Genomic DNA, 27,151 nt, shown 5'->3' with positions numbered 1-27,151 from the left:
TGGGCCAAAGTCAACTAAACTCAGACCAGAAGGTTGGCTGCGGTCAATTGAGCCGAACGAGGCAGACGTCGTTTCTCTTTTCCATCAGACGAGCTCAGCATACATCTGACGGATTAAACGAGAGATGTGAGGAAGAGATGTGATCTCCTATTTCAGTTGGAACTCTGCAGCTGTCAATCACATGCTAACACACACACACACACACACACACACACACACACATACCTCTGCTGACATCTAATAAGACAGTGGCGACCCAGTGGGTGGACTTCATCATAACATCTCTGAACTGTTGACATTGTATGTAGCAGGATCAAGGACAGATTTTCTTCAAAGAAATGTAGAAATGAGCAATTTATCCTGTTAGTCTCTTAGGCCTTGAAAATGTACTGCACCCCCCACTCACTGACCAACCCCCCCACCACCCCACACACACATATTCGTGGTTCACTATTCACCTTTTTTTTAACCTACTTACTCTAAAGCCATTAACCAATGATATAATGACATAAATGAAAATAAAACTGTTAAAAAATTAATAAATACATTTTAAGTCAACAACTTTAGGTAAAAACAATTGTTGCCGTACTCTTGAAAATTGATGATTGCATTCCTGTATTTGAAAAGATAATTATAGTAGAACAAAAGTAGAAAGACACAAAGCAGCAATAAATATCCTGTTTACATGTTCAAAAGCAGTAGGAAAAAGTAAAAATAAATAAAATGTATCTAGTGCCATCCCTTGTTCTCTATATTATTCTGACTTACAATATATCATATTAATCCAATAATAGGTTATTGATATACAATAATTTGTTTTATAAATGTATCCAAATAACTTAACACAGTGTATATAGTCAGTGGGCCGGATTAAAGAATAGAGGCCCGCTGACCATACTTTGCCCACCCCCAATGTAGCTCCTCGTCGGTGACTCCATAACTGGAAATTGGCGTGGCACTTCACAAGCTGCTCTCTCCCTGCGAGGTCCCCTCGCCATGACTATTAAACACCTCAAGCGTGCTTCGCTTCAGCGTGGCAAAGTTTTGTGGAACAAAATAAGCCACTGAATTAGAATATAGCCTGGAGTGCTCCGTTTGAGCTCCAGAGCTGAGGAGCTCTTCTGTACAGTAAGCCCTGATATCTAACTTTGCTGGCTTCATCTTTTTATTCAAGTGATGTTGTTGTGTGATTAACTCATTACACATAATGAAGAAAAAAAAAAACTGATTTCTCATCATGTGGGAAAGTGACCGATCCCTGCCATGAATAGTGACGTCCCCTCTAAAAATGTTTATACCTGCCTTTAATAAAAGTTTAAACTTTATCATTTCAAACTTATCCTACATTTTCCTTAAAAATAAACTGCTTATGATTTAATTTTTAAAATGCATGATTGTACTGTATATGCGGCGAAGACTCTCCGTAACGACCTGAGCTATAAACCTAGCTCCTGCCTAAAATACAAAGATCTTAACAGTTGCGATGTACCACTTTAACATTCTTTCTTGACACAAAATAAATGCTAATTTCCAATTAGCCTGGGCTTTGGCAACATTTTATGGAATCATATGTCACAGTCACCGCGACCCTAGTGAGGAGAAGCGGCTCAGAAAATGGATGGATGGATGAATGTCACAGTCAGACATGGTCAGCCCCACCCCCCTATTTAAGGCTTTTGTTGATGACTCACTCATTTGAGCTCATGCTACAAAGACAACAAAGTGTGAGTTTCCACATCCTGCTCTCTGTGAATTGTGGATTAAGACAACAATGAAGTGTGAGCGTGCCCGGTCTGCTACCTGTTGATTACGGAGCATTACATACCTTTGCCCCAAGACAAATTTCCAATCTTCAAAGTCTCACCATCTCGACTGTGAAGTTAACGGCTCTTTATCCGGGATTTGAAGTGACCCATCAGACTCTATATTAAAGCCATTTAAAGTCATTCCCAACATTTCCGGTGGTTTGGTGACCTGCAATTGGGTTCTACACCATACTCGCCCTGTGTCATCTTAAGAGAGTTACAGAAAGAGCACAAAACATCAGATTTGAAACTATTGTCAGCATCTTCATGTCATTCACAGAATACACCGCAGTGGTCCTCGGTTTATGACGGAGTTGTGTTTTTATGGTGACAATGTAGCCTGAATTTGTACATAAATTGGAATACCCCATAGTCATTAACTTATGCTAACACAGTAGTAAAGTCATAGTGACAGGAAATACACTATATCTATCTATCTATCTATATAAAAACATACTTATGTCACTAAGCAAACTAGTCCTTTATGTGCCATTTGTAGCCTTGAAACATCTGATGTGGCTTCAAAGTGTATATGAATAATGACACAAATGAAGCAAATCAAAACCTGGTTTGAAGGCTGGTTAATTGAATATTCTTCAATGGGCACATCGGTGACTTGACCTCAACCCAATTTAGCATGTTTTTAAAAACTATTTGTATATTTCTATTATTTTGCAACATGACACGTTCCGTTCTTATGCTGCTGTGCAAAAGAGTTCATTACACGGCATTCATAACCTTGAACCGCAAAATACTGAAGACCACCCATAGGTGACACCATTTGATGACTCGCAATGCTCCATTCAGACAGAGGAGGCAGTATTGCACCAATTGTTTTTAGTTCTTTTGATTGGAAGTCATTCTGGGTCATTTGCTTCGTGTGTGTTCGACTTACTCTTTAATACAAATGTGTCACTTCATAATGGATGACATTCCTTTGTACATTTCAAACGGAAGTCAGAAACAAAAGTCACACATTAGATGAGAGAGTATTGTCATTTTCTTAGTAGTATGACTGCCGAGATGGATCGTGCCCTACCATTTTTTTTGTCATACGAAAAAAGCTACAACTATGGATTTATCCCAAATAGTTTTAGCGTACAACTATTTGATGAGATAAATCAATTTAAGTGTTGAAAGAATAAACCAGAACAAACAAACCACAATCAGAATGTGTGAATCGTGTTAGCCAGTATCGACTGAGTCCAAAATGCCATTCGTAGTTATACTAACGGGCTGTTTAATGGGCAGCAGTTAAGTGGCTAATTAGCTGCAGCATCTGGCCTTGCAAACAGCTGTTAGCAGATTATTTGTTATGCAAGAGGTGTGTGTTGCTGTCACTAAGTTAGATAAGGTCACTTGTATGAGTACAAAAAGACATTGTGGCTTTCTGTTTGGATTCTGCGCCTCGGTGTGTCCGTCCATTTTGTCAACAATAGAAGGAGGCGTTATCGCTAAATACAAGATTTGCTTTGCTGTGTGATTTCATTATAACGAATGCCCCGCTGGAACCACCAGATCACAAACGCAAACACAGAAACTGTCATGAACGGAACAAAGGACAGGACCCAAAATGCACGACTCCAATTAGAATGGACAGTTTCAAAAAGAGAGGTTTCATAAACGGGCAGAGGTCGGTACACAGGCAGGCAATCCGCAAAGGCAACAGTATCCAAAAAACATGAGGCAAAATGGCAAGGTCAATAATCAGAACAGGGTCTAGTCTTACTATGAGTCGGTGACGTGGAAACAAGGAATGCTGGAACATGACAACAAGGTACAACGAACTGGCGAACAGAAAGAATGAGACACGAGGTTAAATGCATGGAGTAATTAGGGTAAACGAGGCACAGGTGGGGAAGATGCTCTCAGGAGCAGGTGTGTACGAGACAGAGGGAAGACAACAACCAGAACACACACCCATGACAGAAACGTTTCCCTGCTGGTGTTGTGTTTTCATCTCAAAGGACGTGAGACGATCTATGGTCTGTTTAACAAACAACGGCGGACACTTTTTTTCTTTTCTGACCTGTAAGGATATAACATGAAAATGTTTTTTTTGTTTGTTTTAATAACAGAGTGACATTAAAGGCATGGCTACAAATAGTTGGGTCTTTGGAGAGCTTATCCACCCATAAAGTGTCAAATTAAACAACCTAGTAAATCTTTTTTTTGTCTGAGCACTTCTAAATTCTGCTGAATTGTGACATTAGAATTTGGCTAATTTACATAATAAACGCACCCACACCGAGCGGCTGTTGTTGGCCACATACATTGCCGTTAGCTTCTGAGAAGCAGCGAATACAGGGAGTGATGCCTTGAAATTCGAGTTACATTTTTTACGTGATCATGCTCATTACTTAAAACACTGGTATCTCAAATCATCTTTCCCCATTGAAATAACCTAAAATGCCAATCTGTTCCAGCCTCCTAAAAAAAAAAAAAAAATTAAAATAAAACATTTGCAATGTTTTTAATAAGAAATATAGCACTGTATAATATTGTATTTAATGGGAACATACAGTTGTGAAGTAATTTAATAGAATGTAAAAAAAAAAAAACAGTTTGTGCATGAAGATAAATTCATTGCAGCTCCTTCTGGTGTGTGCGACATGGCCACCGCGGGCAGTATAATACAGTCATGCAGACACAAACAAACAAAAAAGAGTTTCACAACGGCTTCAAGTGACTCAGTAAGCTGCAGTCATGTTTGTTGTTTTTCACAGAGGATAAATAATATATGCCTGTGAATATTGCTATATTGTCTGTCTACATGTGTTGACGCGTCATTTGTTCAAATAACTGTTGCTTATAGCGCTATGACACTGCCTCATTGATGCTATTCATTATCCCGTCTATGGGATTTCACATTATTTGTTAGCATTAAGCTAAGTGGACTTTAAGCTATGTGGTTGTTTTAAATACACAAGGTGTAATTATCTTATTATCTTGTATGTTCAGTTTGACAGTAAACTTCAACTAGGAGTGGCATTAAACAGATTGTAGCCTATTTTTTGAAGAATTGTTCATAATCTGCCATACTGCTGCTTGTTGTGAAATGAGTTGAGTTCACTGCCACCCTACAGCGCTCATATCTCAAAGCTTTGGTCACAAGTCAAGGCAATAAAAAAGTCTGAATGACAGCTTGTATTTTGAAAAACGCAAAAGTCAGGTCTGCCGAATCGCAAGGTACACCTGTCCTTGATTGCTTGGGGAACTTGTCAATGGGATGATGTTTGTATTTTTGTACACGCTACACTAATTAATGAGTATATGAAGTAATGCTTCCACGTGGTAAAAGTATTTTTTGTCCTCACCAATACTTGCTTTTTTCCACACTCTAGGCTGCACTTCCACGAGTCGAAGCCGCTCGTCTATGTCGCAACACCATCGCTCCACTCCTAATTGATTCATCGATTCAAAAACAGGACTTGCAATTGGTCCATCAGTGTATGCAGCGTGGGATACAGTCATTTGCATAAGACAGGATGTGTAAAGTGTCCTATAATTTTTGATTTTTGGGGTATTTTGAGGAAAGCATGTCGCAGACATGTTACTTAAAACACCTGCGAACTGTTTTAAGTTGAGAAAAAATGTAGGTCCCTTTAAGAAAATTACTTGCTTGTGTGTTCGCAAGAGTAGAGACTCGCTAATATGATGTAAAAGGTTTCGTGGACAAGAGACAGGACAAGCACTTTCACAATAGTAAGATAGAATTTCATAAAAACTTGCACGAAAGGAGATACAACCAGGATGGCTGTTGCTATTGCTAGTAGCAACGTGCTACGAAGAAGTGTCTGAGTATTTTTCCTTAGGCGAGGTCATACAGACACACATGGCCAGGCAGTTATCATCTGCCTCATGCAACTGCCCCACCCCAACTACAGAGGCCTTTTTTTTTTTTTTTTTTTTTTTTACAGCAACCTAACAATACAATATCAGATTGAGAAAATGGAACAAGGTCTACTTTCTTATCCTCGTACTAAAATCAAAAAAATATATATTAACACAGAATAAAAAATTATTTCTATTTTCTAACATATGATCAAGAAGGGGCGGCACGGTGGACGACTGGTTAGAGCGTCAGCCTCACAGTTCTGAGGACCCGGGTTCAATCCCCGGCCCCGCCTGTGTGGAGTTTGCATGTTCTCCCCTTACCTGCATGGGTTTTCTCCGGGCACTCCGGTTTCCTCCCACATCCCAAAAACATGCATTAATTGGAGATGCTAAATTGCCCGTAGGCATGACTGTGAGTGCAAATGGTTGTTTGTTTCTATGTGCCCTACGATTGGCTGGCAACCAGTTCAGGGTGTAGCCCGCCTCCTGCCCGATGACAGCTGGGATAGGCTCCAGCACACCCGCGACCCTAGTGAGGAGAAGCGGCTCAGAAAATGGATGGATGGATGATCAAGAAGGGCTTAGACATTTCTATTGCACTCATCATCTCTCACCAAAGTTTAATACGAGCAACAAATCCACAGCCATTCACTGTATTTAAAAGCTTGTTTTTTACAAACGTAGCAACTTTGAGTTGTGTTGTAGTATACTTTAAATTTGTGAATGAACACTGGCCTATTCCCTTGTCTGTTTTTACATTGACAATTATACGCCGTGACCGGCTGAAGCCGTAAAAGCCATTTATGACCTACTTGGGACTATTTTATGCCGAGAGCAGGAACAAACAACAAAAAACGTGTGGCTCTGGCATCTAGGATACCAAAACACACTGCAAATGTGATGATACACGCATGAGTAATTCAATGTTATCTGGGTTAAGATGATTTGACAAAAACAAACAGCCTGTGACATCGAACAGAAACTGCTTGCCTAAAAGAAGCACAGAAATGTGTAGATTAATGGTATGTTGTTGTTTTTTTTTTTTTTTTTTTTTTGTGGGATTATATAATTCAAGTATTTTAGCAATGGCTATAAATAACACACTGACGTTCACTGTAGTGGTGCTACACTACTAAAGAAGGCAACATACTCGAAAGAGGTTTTAGGCTGCTGGGACAGACTCCGCATATGTAACCATAATGGCTCAAATTAAGATCATGTCATAAAATATCACATAAACGCTCTCCTGTCAACATGATCCGTGAAGGCAGATGAGATTTTTATCAGATGGATTATGTCCCAGTGATCATTTGCTGTGATTTAAAATCACTTTAATTGAAGAGAGTGACTAAAGAGGGACAAGAAAGGATGACAGACTGCTGCTGTATCATTGACGAAAGTGAATGACCCTCACAATTAAAGTTAGTTCCCCAACAACCTTAAACAATTTCCCAATACGTCCCACCTGCCCATGATAAAGTGTGCATATGCCTTTAATTGTACCATCATTTTAATGAACTGTATTGGGATTCTTTGTGAATGGTTGGTTGTCTACATGTGCACTCCAGTTTACTAGCGACCACTCCAGGGTGGATCCTACAGTATAGAAGATGGAGAGATGACTATACTACTATACTAATATACTTAATGTATGTGCAGATAAAGCCTGAGGGATTTTCACACACAGGTACTGATATTTAACAGAAACATAGTAATTGATTGGAGTTGGCGGTTCAAATCTTGTTCTTATTTTAATCACACACATATTGATTTCAAGCAACACGCCACTCTTGTGTTTATGTATTATAGTTGAACGAACTAAATACAATTGACCTTCATGAGATCAAATGATCTCCAGCTAATTTGCTTATTGAAAATATGAAGAGAAACAAAGCACACAGCCACAAAAATGCTCAATAAGATGGGATTCAAATTCCATCCATCCATTTTTCTAGTGCTTATTATCATTATTAGAGTTGTGCGTGAGCTGGAACCTGTCCCAGCTGACTTTGGGTGGGAGACGGAAAACACCCTGGACTGGTCGCCGGTCAATCGCAGGGCACATATAGACAAATAACCATTTATACTCAAATTCACTAGCAATGGCCAATGTACAGTTTTCAAGGAAGCTAACATGCATGTTTTCGGAATGTGGGAGGAAGTCAGAGTAGTTTTCAAATTCAATTCAGGGATCCTGTACTAATCTTTTATGTATGTGTCTTTACTGCCACCAATATTTCACATTTCACAGCCCAAATGAATGCACACTTCAGTGACGCACCTTGGCAAGCCCAAGCCTACTCACATTAACACACACCTATAGTACACCGTGACAATTAGCACGCGGGCGCGTGTGTGTGTGTGTGTCAAGTTGATACCATCCATCACCAGGTGGTCATTAAAGTGAGCAGGGCTATCGGCACTCGAAGGTAATAGCATGCAATTAGTGGGGATGAAAAGGCACACGACGTCACTGTAGAGAAGCATCCAAAAACGCTGGAGACTACACAGAGCAGAGTACACACATGATGACTTTAAACATCTTCACCGTTTTTTAAAAGCGATGGACCCCATACATGACGAGGGGGGAAAAAATCAGCATGTGTGTTCTTACTGCTCTTATATTGTCTGTTATACTCGAGATGACTAATACAGCACAAAGCAGCACACAACACACCATACAGTATTTCCACCCACAATAATCTCCTCATCCAAACCAGATTTGTGACCAGACAGTTTGTGGTTGTACCTAAACTAACCTGTGAGAGGCAGCATGGTGCCCCAGGGCATACAGAGAGTCGGAAAAAGGAAAGAAGAAGGAGTAGGAGACGCTCGGCTAACTTCAGTTTGGTGGCAAATTTGGATCCTTGTCTTTTTCATTGTGGTGAATGAATTGTGAGAGATGTTATACAAACACTTGACCATTTGCTCCTCTATTTGTGTTTGGCAACGGCGTAAGCTTCAGGTCGCTTCCTAATTGGCTACTCAACTCAGTGTTGTCTAATTGAATTACTTGAATAATTAGATTTTTTTTTTAAAAAGTCAACGCAAAATCTCTGACTCGAAGAGCAATTTAGAGTCTCCAATTAATGCATGTTTTTGGGATGTGGGAGTAAACTGGAGTGCCCGGAGAAAACCCACACAGGCACGGGGAGAACATACGAACTCCACACAGGCGGGGCCAGGGATTGAACCCGGGTCCTCAGAACTGTGAGGATGACGCTCTAACCAGTCGTCCACCGTGCCGCCGATCATTTTACAACACAGACTAATATTACTGCAGACTCCCACAACAATCTAGAAATAATTTGGCAAAATGCCGGCAAGCCAGGAGGACTGCATAAAAGATAGAATGTTGAACGTTTGGGATCATTTCACTCAAGAAGATAAAGTGCTATATCTGTCTATTGCAAAGCAGAACTTGCGTACAACAACAGCACATCTTCAATCGCCAACACAAGGTATCGATGTTAGCTAATTGAATATGGTGTACCACCACTAGTTAGAACTTATTGTATTGCCCTCACAAGTGGTCAGGGACAGACATAGCTGCCGGTTTACTTCCATCGCTCTACCGAACAAAATGTAACCAAATAATAATAATATGCTTAATAGGACCTTTTCGATAGGATAAAATCAAACATCTTAGTCCTATTATTTACCATTGCTTTGATAAAAATTAGCTTTGTGCTCGAATGTAATGATTAACAACAACAGTCTCCATTTGAGAGCAAAGAGGAAGTTTTAACTTAATGAGAAATTGTCCAAAGGGGAACATCAAAACACTTTCATGATGAGCCGACATCCATCAAATGGGGAAACGTGCTCTTTTGCATCCTGGCTGTCAGAATATTTTCATGAATAATTTAAAATGTTCGACACACAGGGACAGTTCCTTGTGCGAATCCATATTCTTCCTACTCAAATTACTGAGCAAGGTTAGCTCCGCCTCCATTCTTTAGGCTTTGTCTCAACTGCAACATATATTTTATCTTGTAGACATTGTCAAGATAAATACAAGCACCCATGACGTCTGCACCAGTGCGAACAAAAAGAATAGCATTTAAAGTGTCTAAGTTAAAGGGAACGCTATAGCTTAAGCAGCGTCTAAAAGGTCGAAGCTATAGACCAGTGTGCTTTTAAAAGGGATCATTACAAAGGCAGGGAGTGCGAGTGCCAATCGATGGTTTCAGCCTCAAGAGGAATCTGAGAGTGTCAGCTTTTGAACGAGTATTTCCAATGTGAATCTCCAGAGTTGACGGAAGCAACGCCAAAACAGGCCTTCGCTGTGTTTTTTTTTTTTTTCATCAGTTTTTTCTTCAGGCAGGCTTCACACTGCATGGGGTCAAGCGACAGAATTCGGATATGTGACTCTGGGCCCGACCCTCACCATTCAAACAGACTGATGATTAAAGACCTCGACTCCCAGGACAATTTCTGTATTGGTTTTGCTCATCTCAGGTATCTGGTCAAGATTTCAGCGAACAGGCATTGCATGCCACAACCTCTTTACATTCTCTTCACACAGGGCCACATTCCTTAAGACACACACGTGCGTTCCGAAACAAAGACTCATTTTGTGATGAATGAACACTACAATCAATCGCAAACGTCTGCTTGGACTTTATTCGAGAATGTGTGCGAACTGACATTTGCTTAAACAAAAGAATGTCAACACGGAAATGTTGGTCACCATGTATCGAGTCTCTCTAGCTCCAATTCATCGATCCCAGACGTAAACGCTGCTCGTCTTCCGATTGACATCATATTGCATTATCAGCATAAGGGGTTGATGCACCAGAAATTGGGCTGGTATAAATCGAACATTAGCAGAATATTTACCCTTTTTATCTGAACTGCCTTTTGTTTAGTTTTCCTGTTACGTCTCATTATTATTGCCTTGTGTTTACTATCAACACGTATTGTTCCTTTGTCACAATCCCTCATTTATTCTTTATGCATCCATAGTAGTTTAGCAATAAATCCTTTTTATATAAATAACTGGATTAAGTGCTTTGTGCGGAGGAAATGATTCACGTCGCCGTCACGAATCTCCTGTTTATAGCCGCTCGCAGAAATTTAGTTTTGTTTAAATCAAAACATGGCGCTTTATTATATGCCCTATTACTGTATAGCTTTAAATGGAAAAGAGCATTAAACAGCTGCAGCTCATTCAGAATGCCGCAGCTCGGGTTCTGACCAGAACAAATAGATCAGAGCATATTACTCCAATTCTAAAGTCTTTACACTGGCTTGCAGTCAGCTTTAGACTAGATTTTAAAGTTCTGCTACTGTTCTATAAATCACTAAACGGTTTAGGTCCTGAATACATGAAAGAAACGCTAATGGACTATAAACGCAGTAGGGCTCTGAGGTCGACAGACTCAGGTCAAATAGTGGAGCACAGAGTCCAAAGAAAACATGGTGAAGCAGCATTTAGCTATTATGCTGCACACAAATGGAATAAGTTGCCAACAGAAGTGATGGCAGCACCAGGTTAAAAACTCTTCTTTTTTCCAATGCTTTTTAGAGCATTTCCACTTTCGAATGATATTTCTTGCACTGTACGCTGTTTTAATTGTTTTTAAAAACATTTTACTCTTTGTTTTAAATGTTTATAAAATGTTTACTTTCTTTGTTTTTAAATGTTTATAAAATGTTTATTTTCTTTGTTTTTAAATGTTTTTAATTATGTAAAGCACATTGAGTTACCTTGTGTACACAAGGGGAGACTTGTTAACCATCAAGGAGGCTACTCCGGACTTTCTTTCACCAACTTTCGCAAATCCGCTCAGTTGTTTCCCTGAGTTACTCACCGGAGCAGCGACTGCAGTCTTTGGCGCATTGAGGCAGAGGCGACGCCACAGAGGGAAGCGAGCAGGCATCCAAGTGAAGCTACGTAAGAGAGGATACAGATTGGCGTTCCCGTCCATCCACCTCGCGAATCTACGCTCCCTACCCAACAAAATGGACGAGCTTCATCTTCTGATAAAGACTGTAAAGACTTCGGACGTTCCGCCGCCATGTGCTTTACGGAGACTTGGCTTTGTGAGGCTGTACCCGATGGCGCCGTCATGCTTCCCGGTTTTCATCTTCACCGGGCAGACCGCGACATGGAATCATCGGGGAAAACAAAAGGCAGCAGGATATGCTTCTATATCAGTGAAAAATGGTCAAGACTGGTCAAGACTGTAGAGATGATCGTGGACTTCGGGAGGCATCCTTCGCCACAGCTGCCCCTCACGCTGTCCAGCTGCTTTGTGTCAACCGTCGAGACCTTCAAGTTCCTGGGAATTACAGTCTCTCAGGGCCTGAAGTGGGCGATCAACATCAACTCCGTCCTCAAAAAGGCCCAGCAGAGGATGTACTTCCTGCGGCTTCTGAGAAAGCACGGCCTGCCACAGGAGCTGCTGAAGCAGTTCTACACAGCGGTCATCGAATCAGTCCTGTGTTCTTTCATCACAGTCTGGTTTGGTGCTGCTACAAAAAGGACAAACTCCGACTGCAACGGACAATCAAAACTGCTGAAAAGATTGTCGGTACCCTCCTACCCACCCTTGAGGGCTTGCACACTGCCAGGACTAAGACAAGAGCGTGCAAAATCCAAAAGCAATTGTAAAGACTTTTGTGTCTCAATTTCAGTTTTATAGTAATTTAAGGTTATGGCTGTGCAAGTTAAAAATACAGATTTAGATAAAGACTACAAGATAAGACAGTCTGGCAACACTTTTGTCCACAGCCAGGCAATAAATGGCTGACTACAGTACCTGCAGACTAATCTGTGTCTCATTACTTTGGGCACATTAAAAGAGCGGCAAGGCGGAACTTCAGCAGATTAGCAACACACAACACTCCCGGCAATATTATGCATGCTAGGAAAAAAGGGTGCAACACAACAAGCTTTCCAATTTAGATTCAAATTGTTCCAAAGCATCTCCTGAAACTACGCGTACTCGTTTGTTTTTCTAATTTCTATAACTTTTTCTCTAACAAAAAGTCTTCTGCTGCACGGCATGTTGACATTGTTGATATGGTTGGCATTGATTGACAAGAGTGTTCATCCAATCAAGCCTGCTTAACCACTAATCCTTTCTTTTATTCCTTATGCTCAAAGAGTAATTCAGTGCTTTTTGTTATTTTATTTTGTTTGACCATGTGGACTAGTGACATTTTAGACTCTGGAACTTGAACAACTGATACAAGTCATTAAAATCTTTCGTGGTGGAAGTAGTAATGGAATGAAAGAAATGACATTTTCTGGATGGAAGTGAGTTAACTGCGCCCAAAATGTCACTGCACTGCCTCACAGCTCCCAAAATCATATAGCTTGTTATCTCAACTCCTGCAGTGAAGGATTTACTAAGTGGCCAATCATGTGGGTTAAAAAGCTAATGCCCTCGCTATGGTTGTTTTTGTTCCTGACTAAATTACAAACTGAATTTTCACGTAATTATTTTCACACATTTAAAGGGGACATATTATCGAAATGTGTCTTTTTAATAGTTGGTGTCTGCAGTGCCTGCCCACCTATAAGATGTGAAATAAACAACCAAGTAAACACTTTTGTGAGCTGGCTATTTTCAAAAATGTGTCTTTAAGCAAGCTATTTGGAATTTTGATGAATTGTGACGTCACGGCAATGTGTCCGCAAGATCTTCTCCACGAATGAGAAGGTCCGCTTTTAGGTGCTTACACACGGCACTCAATTTTTGCGTTGCCCACAATGGCGGCATCCATATTTGGTGGTGATTGCTAAGTGACCAGACAGGAAGTAGCCTAAAGGACCCAGCTCACCCAATATGTATTTGTCATTGTCAAAACAGAAAGCCCTGCCTTTGCTTAGAATAATAATAATAAAATTATATTGTTCAGAATGCAAAAATCACGCATTTCCACCACTTTCAAGCAACCCGGTCCATCTCAAATAGTGAAAATCTCCCTCCATCGCTGTGCCGTACATCAATTGTCTTTTGTTCTCGCACTCGGGACGATGGGACACCAGCATTAATTATTGATTCCTCCAGTACAGGTGGATGTTAAGTGTGCTGTAATCATTTGTGTATTTTTACAGAAGAAAGTTAGACACGTTTTGTGTTTTTCGAGAAACGACTTTCAACTGTGGGAAAGAAAATCACTTAAAACCATCTTTACTATGGGAATAAGGTGACCCTATTGTATTGAGCTCTCTAATACCTGTGTACTTTATACATGCGGGACCCTCCCAAAGTCCCCACAGGATAGACGGGCGAGGAACAATTAGAAACTTATTCTAGTATCGGTTGCCGCAGCGGATAGTGCGTTATCACACTTCCCTTCAAACAACTTAAATCACAGTTGTATTTCCCATTTGGTTGACCTCAGTGAAGACTTTTGAAGTTTAATCCACAAATGTTTTCATTCAGTGAAACCACAATGCGTGTTTGCACCGCCAAGGTGTTGGTTTTGTAATCCCATTATAGAATGCTACTAAGCCAGTTAGGCTGTTGCGGCAGTAGCACACAGTTGCCGGCGAAAGGGCAAGTCAGATCTCGGGCTGATGCGCTGGGCGCTACGCGGGACTAAGGGGATGTTTACAGTAGAATGTTTTCAACTAAAATTGAGGTTATATGACAATGGCATTTTGGAGACTGAAATGATTTGAAAACGGGTCACAAAGAGGAGATTTTAGGGGAAATGCTCATCTGCAAACGGCAATTGGAAGAATACGAGTGAAACACGGCGCCGTTGTCGTGCGTGTGCCTTTCAAGATAATGAGCTTGATAAAGCTTCTCCAGGAAAATGTATATTTCATTTGCCTTCCATCCATCCATTTTCTCTAATATTTATTGGGTTGCAGGTGCGTTGGAGCCTGTCCCATCTGATTTTCCAGGGCATGGGAACAAAAGCGTATCTTAAAAAGGAAAGGAGGAGAGTGAGCGAGTGGGTGTTGTTGTTTCAGAATGGCATTATGATTTTGCGATTAGGCCCACTAATAACATTGGCATACTTTCAATACTGGGAAGTGTAATTGAATTGAAAATCCTGGTAAGGAAACAGCAGGCGTAAAGGAAGGGAACACGCGGAGAGCCAAATTAATCCTCCCTCTGTCTTCAGCCGAAAATTAGCATGATGTTACGGCTGCTGAATACAAGACGGTGCTAGAATTCCTCCGCATAATTTATAGTGAAAGTACAACTCGGTCTCGAAGACTTTAACTCAATCCTTCTTCCTGTCACCACGTTGCCTGTATATTTATTCTGCCACTAAGCTTTTCTCTCATGGCAAGCAACAGAGTTGGGTTCTGGCTCCTCGCGCCACTGCAGCTTCCACCTGCAGCGATCGAGTGTCAAATCTCCCTCACAAATTCAGATTATAATTCTAATCTGTTCACACAGCACTTCCCATTACATGCTTTTGAAATGGTTTTCTAAAACGTCCCAGTTGACTGGCAAGCCTTATTGCCACCAAGGCAAAGATTATCTAGTTTGACATCTTCTAGGAGCAAAACAGAGATTAGTTTTCTCATGCAGAAGATCTTAAACATGTTTTTAGATGCCAGGAAACACATTCAACAGGCAGATTTAAGTATTTAGTGTTCCTGCAATGAGGAGGCAGGAGTAAGTCACTTACAATATATGCAAGTTATAAGTCTCAAGTTTTAAAATTCAAGTTTAGTACCAAGTTAATGTGACAAAAATCAAACAAGTCAAATCGAGTCACCACTAAATATCAACCAAATCGAGTGAAGTCATTACTTGGGTTAAGCAAGCCATGAGTAAAGCCACACAATGTACTATATATTCGCACGTTTGCCACTTTTCACTCTGTATCTGTACTTGTGGTACTAAACTGGACTAACATGTTCACAATCACATAGTCTTTTTCACTGTAAAGTCTATTTATCGTCTTCTCAATTAAACGCAGAACCGTCATGAAGCTTCGGTAAGGTTTGACCAGCTATCGCTTAGCCAAACCGTGACGTTAACATACTGTAGCTTAGCTGTCTTTGTGGCTTTTGTAGTGACTGGTGGAATGATGTCGTAGTTGTTGTGTCTCTTCTGTTCGAGTTGCAAACCTTACATGTCGCCATTCTCTTTTTCTCAATTTTATCCAGAACATCATCCTCGAAGCCAAGTTTAAGAATCTTTAGCGATTCCTTCATGATACTTGTTTCATGCAGTGGCCTCTGCACTTGGCATCATCACATACTGGTTTGTTGTCAGGTTTGTACGCACTCCACACAAATAAATTAATGAAAATGCATATTTTCAAAAGTATACACAGGCAAGTCATATAGTTCAAGTCAGTTGAGACTTTCATGAGCTTCAGCCCAGCCCGGTCCCAAGTCCTAAAATTGCCGACTGAAGTCTCAAGTCAAGTCATGCACCTAGATTCAATGTAGAAAAATAGCAAGACATTGTGTCAGTTTTACAAGTTTAGTATATTAAAAAAAAAAAGCCACTAAAAGCAAAGCAATCACATTTTCTGTTGTAATATTAAAATTGTGTGTGCCCTCACTTTTAGTGTGCTACTGGTTGTCACAAAAGCTCATTTTCTTACAGATATACACAATCTCATACTTGCATCGGATAATTCGTCGTGTGTGCGTGCTTATGTTTGCTAGCGTGCATCCATGCATAACATATTTTGCTGTTGCAGTATTTGGCTGTGTGCTTGCTTAAAGGCTCAGCCTCATACTGATCTCACAGTATCACAGTTTTCCATAATGGTTAACTTTAGCGCTGTGAGTAGGTCTTACAAATCTTTACAGAAAATTTTTTACTCAAGATATTTGGATGTTTCGGGGATAAGGACGAGCTCACAGGAGGAATTGGAAAAGAAAAAAGGGGGGGGAAATATTTAGTTACATTCTTACACATTTGTTCTACATTTATGTCTTCACATTTCCCAAATTCCAAACTGATCTTCCTTCTTAATTCCTTAATTAATATGTGGGACAGCAGAAATCTAGTAGTAATGTTGACCTTTTACACTGCAGTGTTGGTAAAGCCTTGACCATCTGATGTGACCAGATGGAAATAAATCGTTTGGGATGTGAAAGTGCTTCAGTTCTCTCAAAAAACAGATGGTAAAAAAGGCTAAGTTAGAGTTGGTCAAGAAATAAATAGATAAAATGAATATATATATATAGATATATTTTTTTTTTCCTTCTTCTTTTTTTCAAATACTTTTATGTTTGCATGTGGTACAAACATACTGAAATTACCCCCACCCATGTAGAAAGGTTTGCCGAACATTCACGCATCCGAGTGATCAGAAGCGAATTCTTAAAAATGCTGTTAGCTAATGCTACTCTATGCTATCCCGACAGCTTTGCATAACCTTTGGCTTAGAAAAGATGGTTATTTCGTTTTGTCTGACTACATGTAACAGTGGGATGGAAATTACGACTTTCTACTCACTGACGCATTTTTGGAAATAGGCAGCTAACAATAAATGTTATGTTAGCTGCCTAGTTCCAAAAATGCACCCGGCAGCACCTGGATACAACCATTACCATGGCGACAACAAGTTGTTGTCAAACAATGGATCGCCGCGGCAATATTGGGAATAAAAGAACAAAAAGAGGGAAAAAACATGTGGTGCCACCAGGTGCTCGGGAGATGATGTCTTGGGCTATCCATTCAAGGATTGCTTGAGGTACTGTATGTTCACATAGTTTTAATACAATACGGCTCACAGCAGGCAACAAACCGTTATGTAGCCTAGCAAGCTAGTGCTAACACTTAACGTTTGTACGTGAACATGCCAGCGTTCTGTCCAATCATGCTCTTAAATTTCGGTAAACATTGGTTTGTGCGCGTGAATAAATGTTCACAACAATGACCAAGTACAGGAAGTTACGACGTACTCGACCTACGATGTTTCGACTTTACGAAGCCCGTGCCTTATCCGCCATTTTGTCCCCAGCACCATAGTGTTTCTGCTTAGCTAGTGCATAGTGCTTGTCTGTGTTTGTGCACCGGGAGTATCTTTGCCTTTGTCGCCATCCTTTTTTCACGCTCTCACCAGTAATGGTAAGTACAGCATCTTATTTTTTTATTTTAATGTATTTTAGTTTCTTTATACAAAGTGTTAACCTTTCCTGCTACGGTCAACTGACCGTGGTCGGGACACGCAGGGGTTAACTCCCTTCTTTCGTTGCACACCTGAGCTGGGTGGCGGCAACCATAAAGGTACAAAGCACCGATTTGCTGCTTTAATGGCTTTATTAGCTCCTGTGCATATTCAACGTCAAAGGGTCCTCCGCTAATCGCTACTCTTCCCCGGTCGCTGTCACTACACTTGCTACTGCACACTTGCGCGCACTCCTTCCTCCTTCACAGTCTCGCCGGACGACGCCTGCGCAGTCCCGTCTCACTCACACACCGACGCACACGCCCATACACACTGAGCTTGCTGTTACAATCACGTGGGACAATACCCGTAACAGAAGTATTTCACCATAAATTTCGACTTTAACGGTGAAATCCGACTTACGTGGAAATTCGTGTTACGTTGCCAGCCTAGGAACGGAACTCGTTCGTAAATCGAGGACTTCCTGTATGTTGACAACGGCAAGCACGGAAAGGTGAAGCGCCAGTCACCATACCCAATGCTATCGGTCAACGTCAAAGTGTGCTGTCGGAGAATAGTCGTTGATAGGTCACACTACTCCACGAGATATCCCCCCAAAAAAATCTAACTTTTTTCTGGACTTTTCATTTTAGCGTCATAGGGTTAGAGCGTCAGCCTCACAGTTCTGAGGACCCGGGTTCAATCCCCGGCCCCGCCTGTCTGGAGTTTGCATGTTCTCCCCGTGCCTGCGTGGGTTTTCTCCGGGCACTCCTGGTTTCCTCCCACATCCCAAAAAACATGCATTAATTGTAGACTCTAAATTTCCCGTAGGCATGACTGTGAGTGCGAATGATTGTTTGTTTCTATGTGCCCTGCGATTGGCTGGCAACCAGTTCAGGGTGTACCCCGCCTCCTGCCCGCTGACAGCTGGGATAGGCTCCAGCACGCCCGCGACCCTCGTGAGGAGAAGCGGCTCAGAAAATGGATGGAAGGAGGGCTTTCGTAGGGCCAAATCGAAGGTCGTGGATTATGTCACACTACAAGAAGTTTTGTCGTTCCCGACAAAATATGACGGGCCCGATCTGGAAAATCACCCGCGATAGCAAATCGGGCCAATATCGGGGCGAAAATACTGTAGTCTGATCTAGGCGTAAGCTACGTCCCACGTGACCCGACCCCAGATAAGCAGAAGTCAATGGATGTTCAACATTTGCCAAACTGCTGCTCGTTGTGAAATTCGCTGCCACCACAGCTACCACTCATAACTCAAATTTTTGCTCCCAACTCAAGACAAAAAGAATCATTTCTTGAAAAATGTGTATGTCGAGGTACTACTGTAAAGTATATAATCTGGATGTCTCTTATGTTTAGCCTTAGCGGAAAATGTAATGTAGTTCACTGGGCTTTCAAGTTGCATGTGAAAAAAATTATCACTTAAAATAAAGATTATATACCAATCTTAAGTGCTCCAATACTTAAGTCTTAAGTCTTATTTTGGATTATTTATTTTGTATGAATGCTTAGTCACATAACTAAGAAATATGTCTGACTGTGCAATTCTCTCATGATGTGTGTGTTCATATGTAGATGAACAGCAAGTGTGAAAATGTATTTTGTCACAACATACGGTGATTTCTAATGTGCCCTGCCAAAGTGCAGCTATTACACTATGGACACCAACATACAAAGCAGAGTCTCATGTACACACAAAGAGAGCCCCGCACATGCACACTTACATGCTCCAGTAAACAGCAGCGCCTCAACACTTGCTCATTAGCCGCTCAGGCCTGACGATGAAAAACAGCGCTCCCGCTGTCCACAGAATTGTACACATATACACTACTCAACAGACATTGTCGGCATTCACACATAAGCAATCATGAAACAGATTAATGCCAAGAGAACGAGAGGCAGGGGGCGTGCATAAAAACAGCTCCGAGGCTATTCTCCTTTGTGTCGGCGATCGGGTATCATGAAAGCGGTATAGGGATTTTCATGGGTGACCATTTTTTTGCCCCACAGATGACATGAAGTGATAATTTAGCTACAGCTCATATGTTCGAAGGAGATGATGAGAACCATTACAAATCTCTACATTTTGATAGGAGGTTAAAATTGGACAGATTTGCAGCCTGAGGAGTGAAAAGCTTGCCAGGGCAGGCAGCTCCTCAATACTGGAGGGGAAAGTCGTGCATGGTTTAGGACTGCAGGTGATAACTGATATGATAGGTAAACTGATCAGATTTTCTGGTAGCTGTGGAGATTACATTTATCTCATGGACAAACCTGGTGACGATTCCCATAGATCTTTGTTTCAACGGACAAGTGTTCGCCCTCCATACAGTTATGGATAAACATTAGCTAAGGCTAAACATAAGAGACATGCATATATATATATATATATGTTACAAACACAAAAACTATTCCCTGCAAAATGACTGCACTGCTTGACGTGTTTCTTTTCACATAAAGCACGTTTTCTCATCTTTTTGGTCAGAAATTGTTGACTGGTGAAACCAACCCGTGTTTCATTGTTGATTACTAAAGAACGAAAACCTTAGAAAAAAACTTTTTTTCTGGTGAAAGAAGAGTCTACTATTTCTTTTGGTAGTTCGATGCTTTTAATGTCACAGAACACAATATTCTATTGGCTCTTGAAAATCCAGTCAAATGCTCTAAAACGACTGGCAATATGGGGAGCTCTGCTTGGAAAATGGCTGGCAGTGAATGAGTTAAATGTCTGATGAGTGTCTGTCAAACAATGTCTTACAGTTAAACAATCCACTTGGTATTGTTCACGTTTTCATTTCATAAAAATGCAACACGGAATCAGTCACGCCACAGCGAGAGTCGATTTTTTTTCGGCAGGAGTAATAAATGTGAAAAATATACTATAACGATCTACTATATATATCATCATAAATACAAGAAATAGTACATCTAGATTTTGTCTCAATGTTTCAACGGTGACAAAAACATCAGTTTTTGATCATCTTTTGTTGCCGAGAAGAACTTCATGTTCAATTGGGACTGTGTCTCTCTAAGCCCTGAAGAAAGTTTGCAACTTCTAGACAATTCCGTGTGAATGCACACACACACACAATGCCGGAAACACAGAGAAATGAGAGAAGCAGGAGATTTGTACCTGTAGTTATATTTGTGTGCTTGATTCTGACCACAAGTGCAGTTTGAAACTACGAGCCTTTTCCCCCCTGCATTCTCTGCACACAAGCTAATTATCGTGAATTAATGTTCCATCCGCAGTCTTATGAAAAGCAAAATACGCCCACGCTTCGGCCCTAGTTCTCTTTGTATGCCAGTGAAAAAAATATCATCGCCATCTGGGCTGCTTTCCACTCGATTCTTTTGCACATATACGTGCCTGCCGCCGATGTTGTCTTTCGACTTGCGACTTCCTCCGTTTGCTCGCTGTTGCGGTGAAGGAAAGCCGAAAGGCAACTAACTCTCTCAAAGATGCTTAATACGATAGTAACAGTAATTGAAATGTGAAATGGTAACACTGAATGGGAAATATTGGAGCCATTTATTTTTGGCCTCATTGAAAAACACTGAAACGCAAAATGTAGCCTATGTACTCAAGATGCAATAACGAAAACAGAGGCTCACGGAGGAAAAAGTGGTTAAGACATCTGACTCACAGTCTTAAGGTGCTGGGTTGGAATCCTGGCTTAGGGCCTTCTGTGCAAAAGCTTCCTCCCACAATCCAAAAAAAAAATGCTTCTTAAGGTACCCAAAGACTCTAAATTGTCCGTAGGTGTGAATGTGAGGTTATTTGTCTACTGTATATTAGCCTACTTATTGTCTAGCGACCAGTCCAGGGTGTACCCTACTTCTCTCGCTACCAAAATCAGCTGGGATAGGCTCAAGCTCATCTGAACGAGGACAAGCGCAGAAAATGGTAAGATGGAAAGAAAACAGAGAAAAACACAAAATGTTCTCTTTAACCAAGGACTTATTCCAATCAAAAATGAATAATTAACTGGAAGCTTGCTTAAATTTCTCTGACCAATCCGCTCTAATTACTTCAGGACTTTCTTTTCAACTTTGTCCCACACTGGATGAAAAGAAAGTAGCCAACTTTGCTATGTGCTGCCCCACCAGATAATGTCTCATGACCCAGTCTAAGCCCATTTCGGTGACCTCGGTGCAGCTATCCAAATGAGCAGATTACTCCCCTTGATTACTCAAATGACTCTCAACGAGTCCTCTTGTTCGGTACGTCAGCGGCGGATTTATTTGACGTACATCAAATGTAGATGGGGAAAAAATGGGTGACTTTGTTGTTATTCAATACATGTTCAAAAGCGAGTGATAAGGTTTGAGATGTATTGACCTGAATCAGTTATTGATATGCTGCCAAACATGCCTGCAAGACAGAGAGAGAAAAAAAAGTATTCTAAAAACAAAAATTCACGGAAAATTGCACTGCATTTAGTGGTGGATAGTAGAAGGCAAATTTATCCTTGACAAAGGGCAGAAAAGTGTCGCACCACCTTTAGTAATTGACATTATTGTTACAGAACAGCCCATGTCAACACAAAACAAACCAACGGAGCTGTATTTGCGTGTGCCGCTCATGCTAATGACCTTGGTTACATTTCACCAGCAAAATCTATTTCCTGTTAGCAGTGGAAACACATTGACATCAACTGTAACACTCAACCCAAATACACGACCTCCCCTGTTTATGACGGAGTTTCGTTTCCACAGCAGCGATGTTAACCGAATCAGTGCGCAAGTCGGAACGTATCGTAGTCTCTTCCTAATCTGTGCCAACAACGGAGTAAAGTACAATAAATAAACATTTGTAGGGATGTCCAATCATATCTTTTTACACCCGCGTCAAGTCACTTGATTTTGAGTATCTGCCCGATACAGAGTCCAATCTGATATCCACATACAGTATATACTGTGTGTGTGTGTGTGTGTGTGTGTATGTGTGGGTATAAAGGCGGATTAATCATTAAGCAAACATAGGAAAGTGTCGCCCCAGATTTAGAGGCCCTCCCCAAAACATCTTATAAAAACTGATAAATAAAGTTGTCTTCAATTTAAAGAAATGACTATTGTTTTAATCTTACACTTAAAAATGCATCAAAATGCTTAATCTACACATGGGCAGACTTCATTCGGGAAGACGGTAGCAAAGGTAAATAATATTGTTGCCGCGTTGTGCGGAAAATGAGGTAGAGTCGTCCCAGTAGAGAGGAGATGAGAGGAAAACAAACAGTATTTATCAAAACTACCAAGGGTCAACTTTTTCACTGTGACATCATATGTGCGTAACTGACAAATGCAAGCGAGCCAAACAAGAGCCAAACGCTCTTGCCAATTGCAGTAGCACTGCTGTCAGTGTCAGTGATGCTTTTCAGCACAAAGATGTGAGTATGAATGCGGTCCAAATGGAAAATTATATTAAAAGTGGATTAATGTTCTTATCAATTACAGTACAATCAATGGGAATGATTTTAAGGACTTTATCTAGCTGAGGAAATATGTACAATTTCTCAAATTCAAACTTTTTCGTTGCTAATGCTTGATATCCAGAATCTTTGAAGTATACAGATGCGGAGGGTCCCATGTCTAAATACGCCCCTGTTCATTGGTCACCTGACCAGGTTTCAGTCCTCAGGGACAGGCTCTAGCAGACAATTATTTTACAAAGCTTGACATAAGCGCATGTCTATTCACAACTCCTCAAGTGCCCCTCTGCTGACTGTCGGAAGCAGGGAAGTTTAATTAAGGTGCTGTGGGGGTTCATTTGTCAAAGGCTGTATAAATAAATACTGTATATAACCATGCAACTTCTTAAACATAACTTTACCCTGGTGAATAAACACTCGTGTCTGCAGACAAGTAACATTTTTTTTTCAACTCTCTCTTTGGATTTTGTGTCAACAAGATCCCAGATCTCAATGACAAACCATTATTTTTGGAGTCTCGAATGGCCGGACTATGTATGTTCTCAAAGCTAGTCAATTAATAGGCATAATTTAATTACACGTTCCACTTCTTTATTTACAAAAGTCCAAAACAAAGAGGGAGAAGTACTCAGTGGCAGAAATTCATTTGTTTTAAAAAAAGAGCTACAAACGTTTCAAAACAGCTCCGCTATTTCAGTGGAAAGGAATAACCCTGAACACTCCCTTTGATGCGTAATTTAGGCTTTGTTCCTTGGCAGTTTTAACAAGTCATTAGGGGGCACACAAATGTGTTATTTGGCGACCTTTAAGAGAACGCTATGTGCCACGGACCAATGGTTAAGCTCGTCGCCTGCCACCGTGGGGGACCTAGGTTCAAGACCCCGACTGGACCATCCGCCAACATCCCCCGGACTCCCGTCTGCGGTGTCCTTGAGCAAGACACTGATACCCCGAAATGCTCCCCGCGCGCTTCAGCTGCCCCCTGCTCCAGTGTGTTCCACTAACGTGTATGTGTTCACTGGGATGCAGAGAACAAATTTCGTATGCATGTTCATGATAATAAAAGATGATTTTTCTTCTTCTTATTATTATTTATAAAAGCAGATTCTGCATCTGCCCTTATTGCAACCAGTTACACACATTCCAGTCTTGACACTAAACACTTTTATATGATCTGATATACAAATATGTTGGTTCTGAAGAAATGAAATCAAGTACCCTGCTATGTTGCGCCAACTGGACGAAGGATTAAAGAGATTAAGATAGCTAATGAAATACTTAAAGCCAGCTCCCACCAAAATAGTCTGAGTTATGACTATGGAAATCACCAGGGAAGTTGTTTTGAGTTACACAACTCTCCTAATATGCAAGGTAATTGCATATTTATTCTAATTGGATAATTTTATTGAAAAGAGTCAATAAAATACTGCAAAGAAAGAAAGATTATGAACAACCGCAGTACACAAACAAATTATGAACTGATAAGTGAAGTTATGAATTTAAAAAGTACATTAATATGTATGTAAAAGGACTATTTCAAAATATGTTATGATAAGATAACAGTAAGTACATTTTAAAATTATTGTATATTTTTTAAAACATTTTTTTAAAATAGCAATATAAATAACTTTTTTTATTTGAACACAATCTATTGTATTAAATGCAGTAAACTAAACATCTAAGCCATTGTGATTTTGAGCAGATAGTTGTATCGTGCATTAATATGCATCTATATACATACATAACATCTCAAAATACATCCTGATGTAACTTTACAAGACATTTGAGTAAATGGCAATGGAAGTTGTTCATGTCACCAGTATTGAACGTAATCTGAATAATTGAAACTTGTAACAAGTAACAATTCATACTGAAATACAAAAGTACAATATGAATTTAAATTCAGCTGTATAATGTGCATTAATATGTATGTCAACACCCAATATCTCAAAGTAAATGAAATAACAACATGACATTTAAATGGAACTTGGCAGTGGAACTTGTGTGTGTCTTTTCAAGTTGTTTCACTTGTAATAATGAATCCCTTTTTTCTCCCTGTGTGGTCACGACACGCAGCAGCAGCAGCAGCAGCAGCAGTGACATTGTTGTGTTGTTGACTTACCCACGATGATCCACAGCAGCGTCTGTTTCTGCTGGGCTGCCCTCATCCGAACTCCCATCCTGGCGCTCACCCCCCGCCCCCCTTTATAAAAAAATAAATAAATAAATAAATAAAATAAAGACCCCCAGACACAAAGTTATTTGGGAGCACAGGAGGCACTCAAAGGGGCTCAGTAAAGACTCCTGCTGGACGCCGAAGAAGACGCGTGGCGTGCGGATCCACCACAGTTAGTGAAAGCGTCGTAACAAAAAACAACAACAAAAGAAGAAGTCTTCGTGAGGAGCCCCACCACCGTGACATGCAGCAAGGGAGGTGGAGAGGTGTACGTGGGGGGGGGGGTCATTTGCAGCTACCTGCTTCCACCTCGGGGACGCTCCACGCAGTGCGCGCTGTTGGAAAGCGTTTGGTGCGCCATGGGGCGCACGCAGCAGCCTGAAACGGTCCGCAGCTGGTGGCGACAGAGCTTGTCCGTGCGTGAATGTGATGTGTGTGTCCTTCCCCACCGTGAGGACGGACGGCACACTGGATGGGCGGAGGTGACACGTACGGGGGCAGACCCAAACACAGCAATTACCGCACCGGGAGGCGGGTTGAGGGGTGTCGGGATGGGGGTCGGTGCACTCATTGGGGTAGATTCCCATTGGCTCATTGGATACTTGTCACTGTCAACTTTATTTGAACAAAGTATTCTATATTCTAAAGAAAGTATTATTTGATGTTGTGTAGCACAGTTAAATATGTATTCAAGAGTAACAGAGCTAAACGCGATAATAAAGTCAAGTGTTGGTGTAAAACTATATTCAAGGTGTAATTTAATGTATGTAGCGTTTGCTGGTTGGACAGGTGCAGAGCCTCCATGGTTTATTAAAATTGCATTGTCAGCTACTGCCATCTAGTGGTCATATGGAGACCTACAAAGTTGGTTCGTACCCAGGGTCCTGTATTGTTCTTAACTTCAATGAAAGTGGCTTTGCAACAATAGGTAGTAGCAGAGCTTCTGCTAAGTTGTTTGTCAAGAACAGATCCTGTACTGTAAATATGTTTTCGGAGGGTATTTTTAAACAAAACAAAACATCTTTATTGTTCTTAACTTCTATTAAGTACGTCATGACCTTACAACAATAAGAAAATGTGGGTCCCAGGTTGACAAGTTGAAAACCACTGCTATAGAGTAAAATACTGTAAACTGATTATACAGCGGGCGGCACGGTGCTCCACTGGTTGGCACATGCGCCTCACAGTTCTGAGAACCCGGGTTCAAATCCGGCCTCACCCGTGTGGAGTTTGCATGTTCTCCCTGTGCCCGTGTAGGCTTTCTCCAGAGAGTCTGGTTTCGTCCCACATTCCAAAAACATGCATGGCAGGTCAATTGAGGACTCTAACTTGCCTGTAGGTGTGAATGATTGTTTGTTGATATGTGCCCAGCGATTGGCTGGCAACCAGTTCCGGGTGTACCCCATCTCTCGCCCGCAGTTAGAAAATGGATGGATTATACAGCTGAGTCAGCTATATAATCAATTTGCAGTATTTTACTCTATGGTATGTTGTAATAACTGTATAATTTATAGAAATGTCTTACAGTGCAATTTAGAGTCTTAGAAGAACCAAACATGTATGTGTGTTTTGTTTTTGTTTTTTTTTTCATTTCGGAGGAAGCCCGAGTACTGAGGGAAAAATCTACACAAGCACAAGAACCTGTACTTTTCAAACCAACAACCTCACTATATTATTTGTCAGCATCGTCTGAAGTTGCCCGCACGGTGAAAGACTGGTTGGCACATCTGCCTCACAGTTCTGGGGACCGGGGTTCAAATCCAAATGATGATGACAGAGAATGTCAATATTCCCTTTTTTTTGTCTTACGTGCCAGGCAGCAAGCAACCTGC

General features: G+C 40.9%; 1 protein-coding gene across 2 annotated transcripts in view; it reads right to left on the bottom strand.

Annotated features, from left to right (window-relative positions):
• The window catches only part of LOC133410303 (receptor activity-modifying protein 1-like), a 49,780-nt gene extending 24,016 nt beyond the window's left edge, over positions 1-25,764 (bottom strand). For both annotated transcript variants that reach the window (XR_009769540.1, XM_061691271.1), the window contains exon 1: positions 25,266-25,764. Coding sequence is in view for 1 of the 2 variants with exons in the window: in XM_061691271.1 (XP_061547255.1) it covers positions 25,266-25,323 (58 nt within the window). In the remaining variant the exon portion in view is untranslated. The remainder of the gene's footprint in view (positions 1-25,265) is intronic.
• Between the last annotated feature and the right edge of the window lie 1,387 nt (positions 25,765-27,151).

The sequence above is a fragment of the Phycodurus eques genome, chromosome 12 (assembly GCF_024500275.1).
Source record: "Phycodurus eques isolate BA_2022a chromosome 12, UOR_Pequ_1.1, whole genome shotgun sequence".
Taxonomy (NCBI): Eukaryota; Metazoa; Chordata; class Actinopteri; order Syngnathiformes; family Syngnathidae; genus Phycodurus; species Phycodurus eques.
The sequence above is the reverse complement of the archived record's forward strand: the minus strand, read 5'-3'. Positions and strand labels throughout refer to the sequence as shown.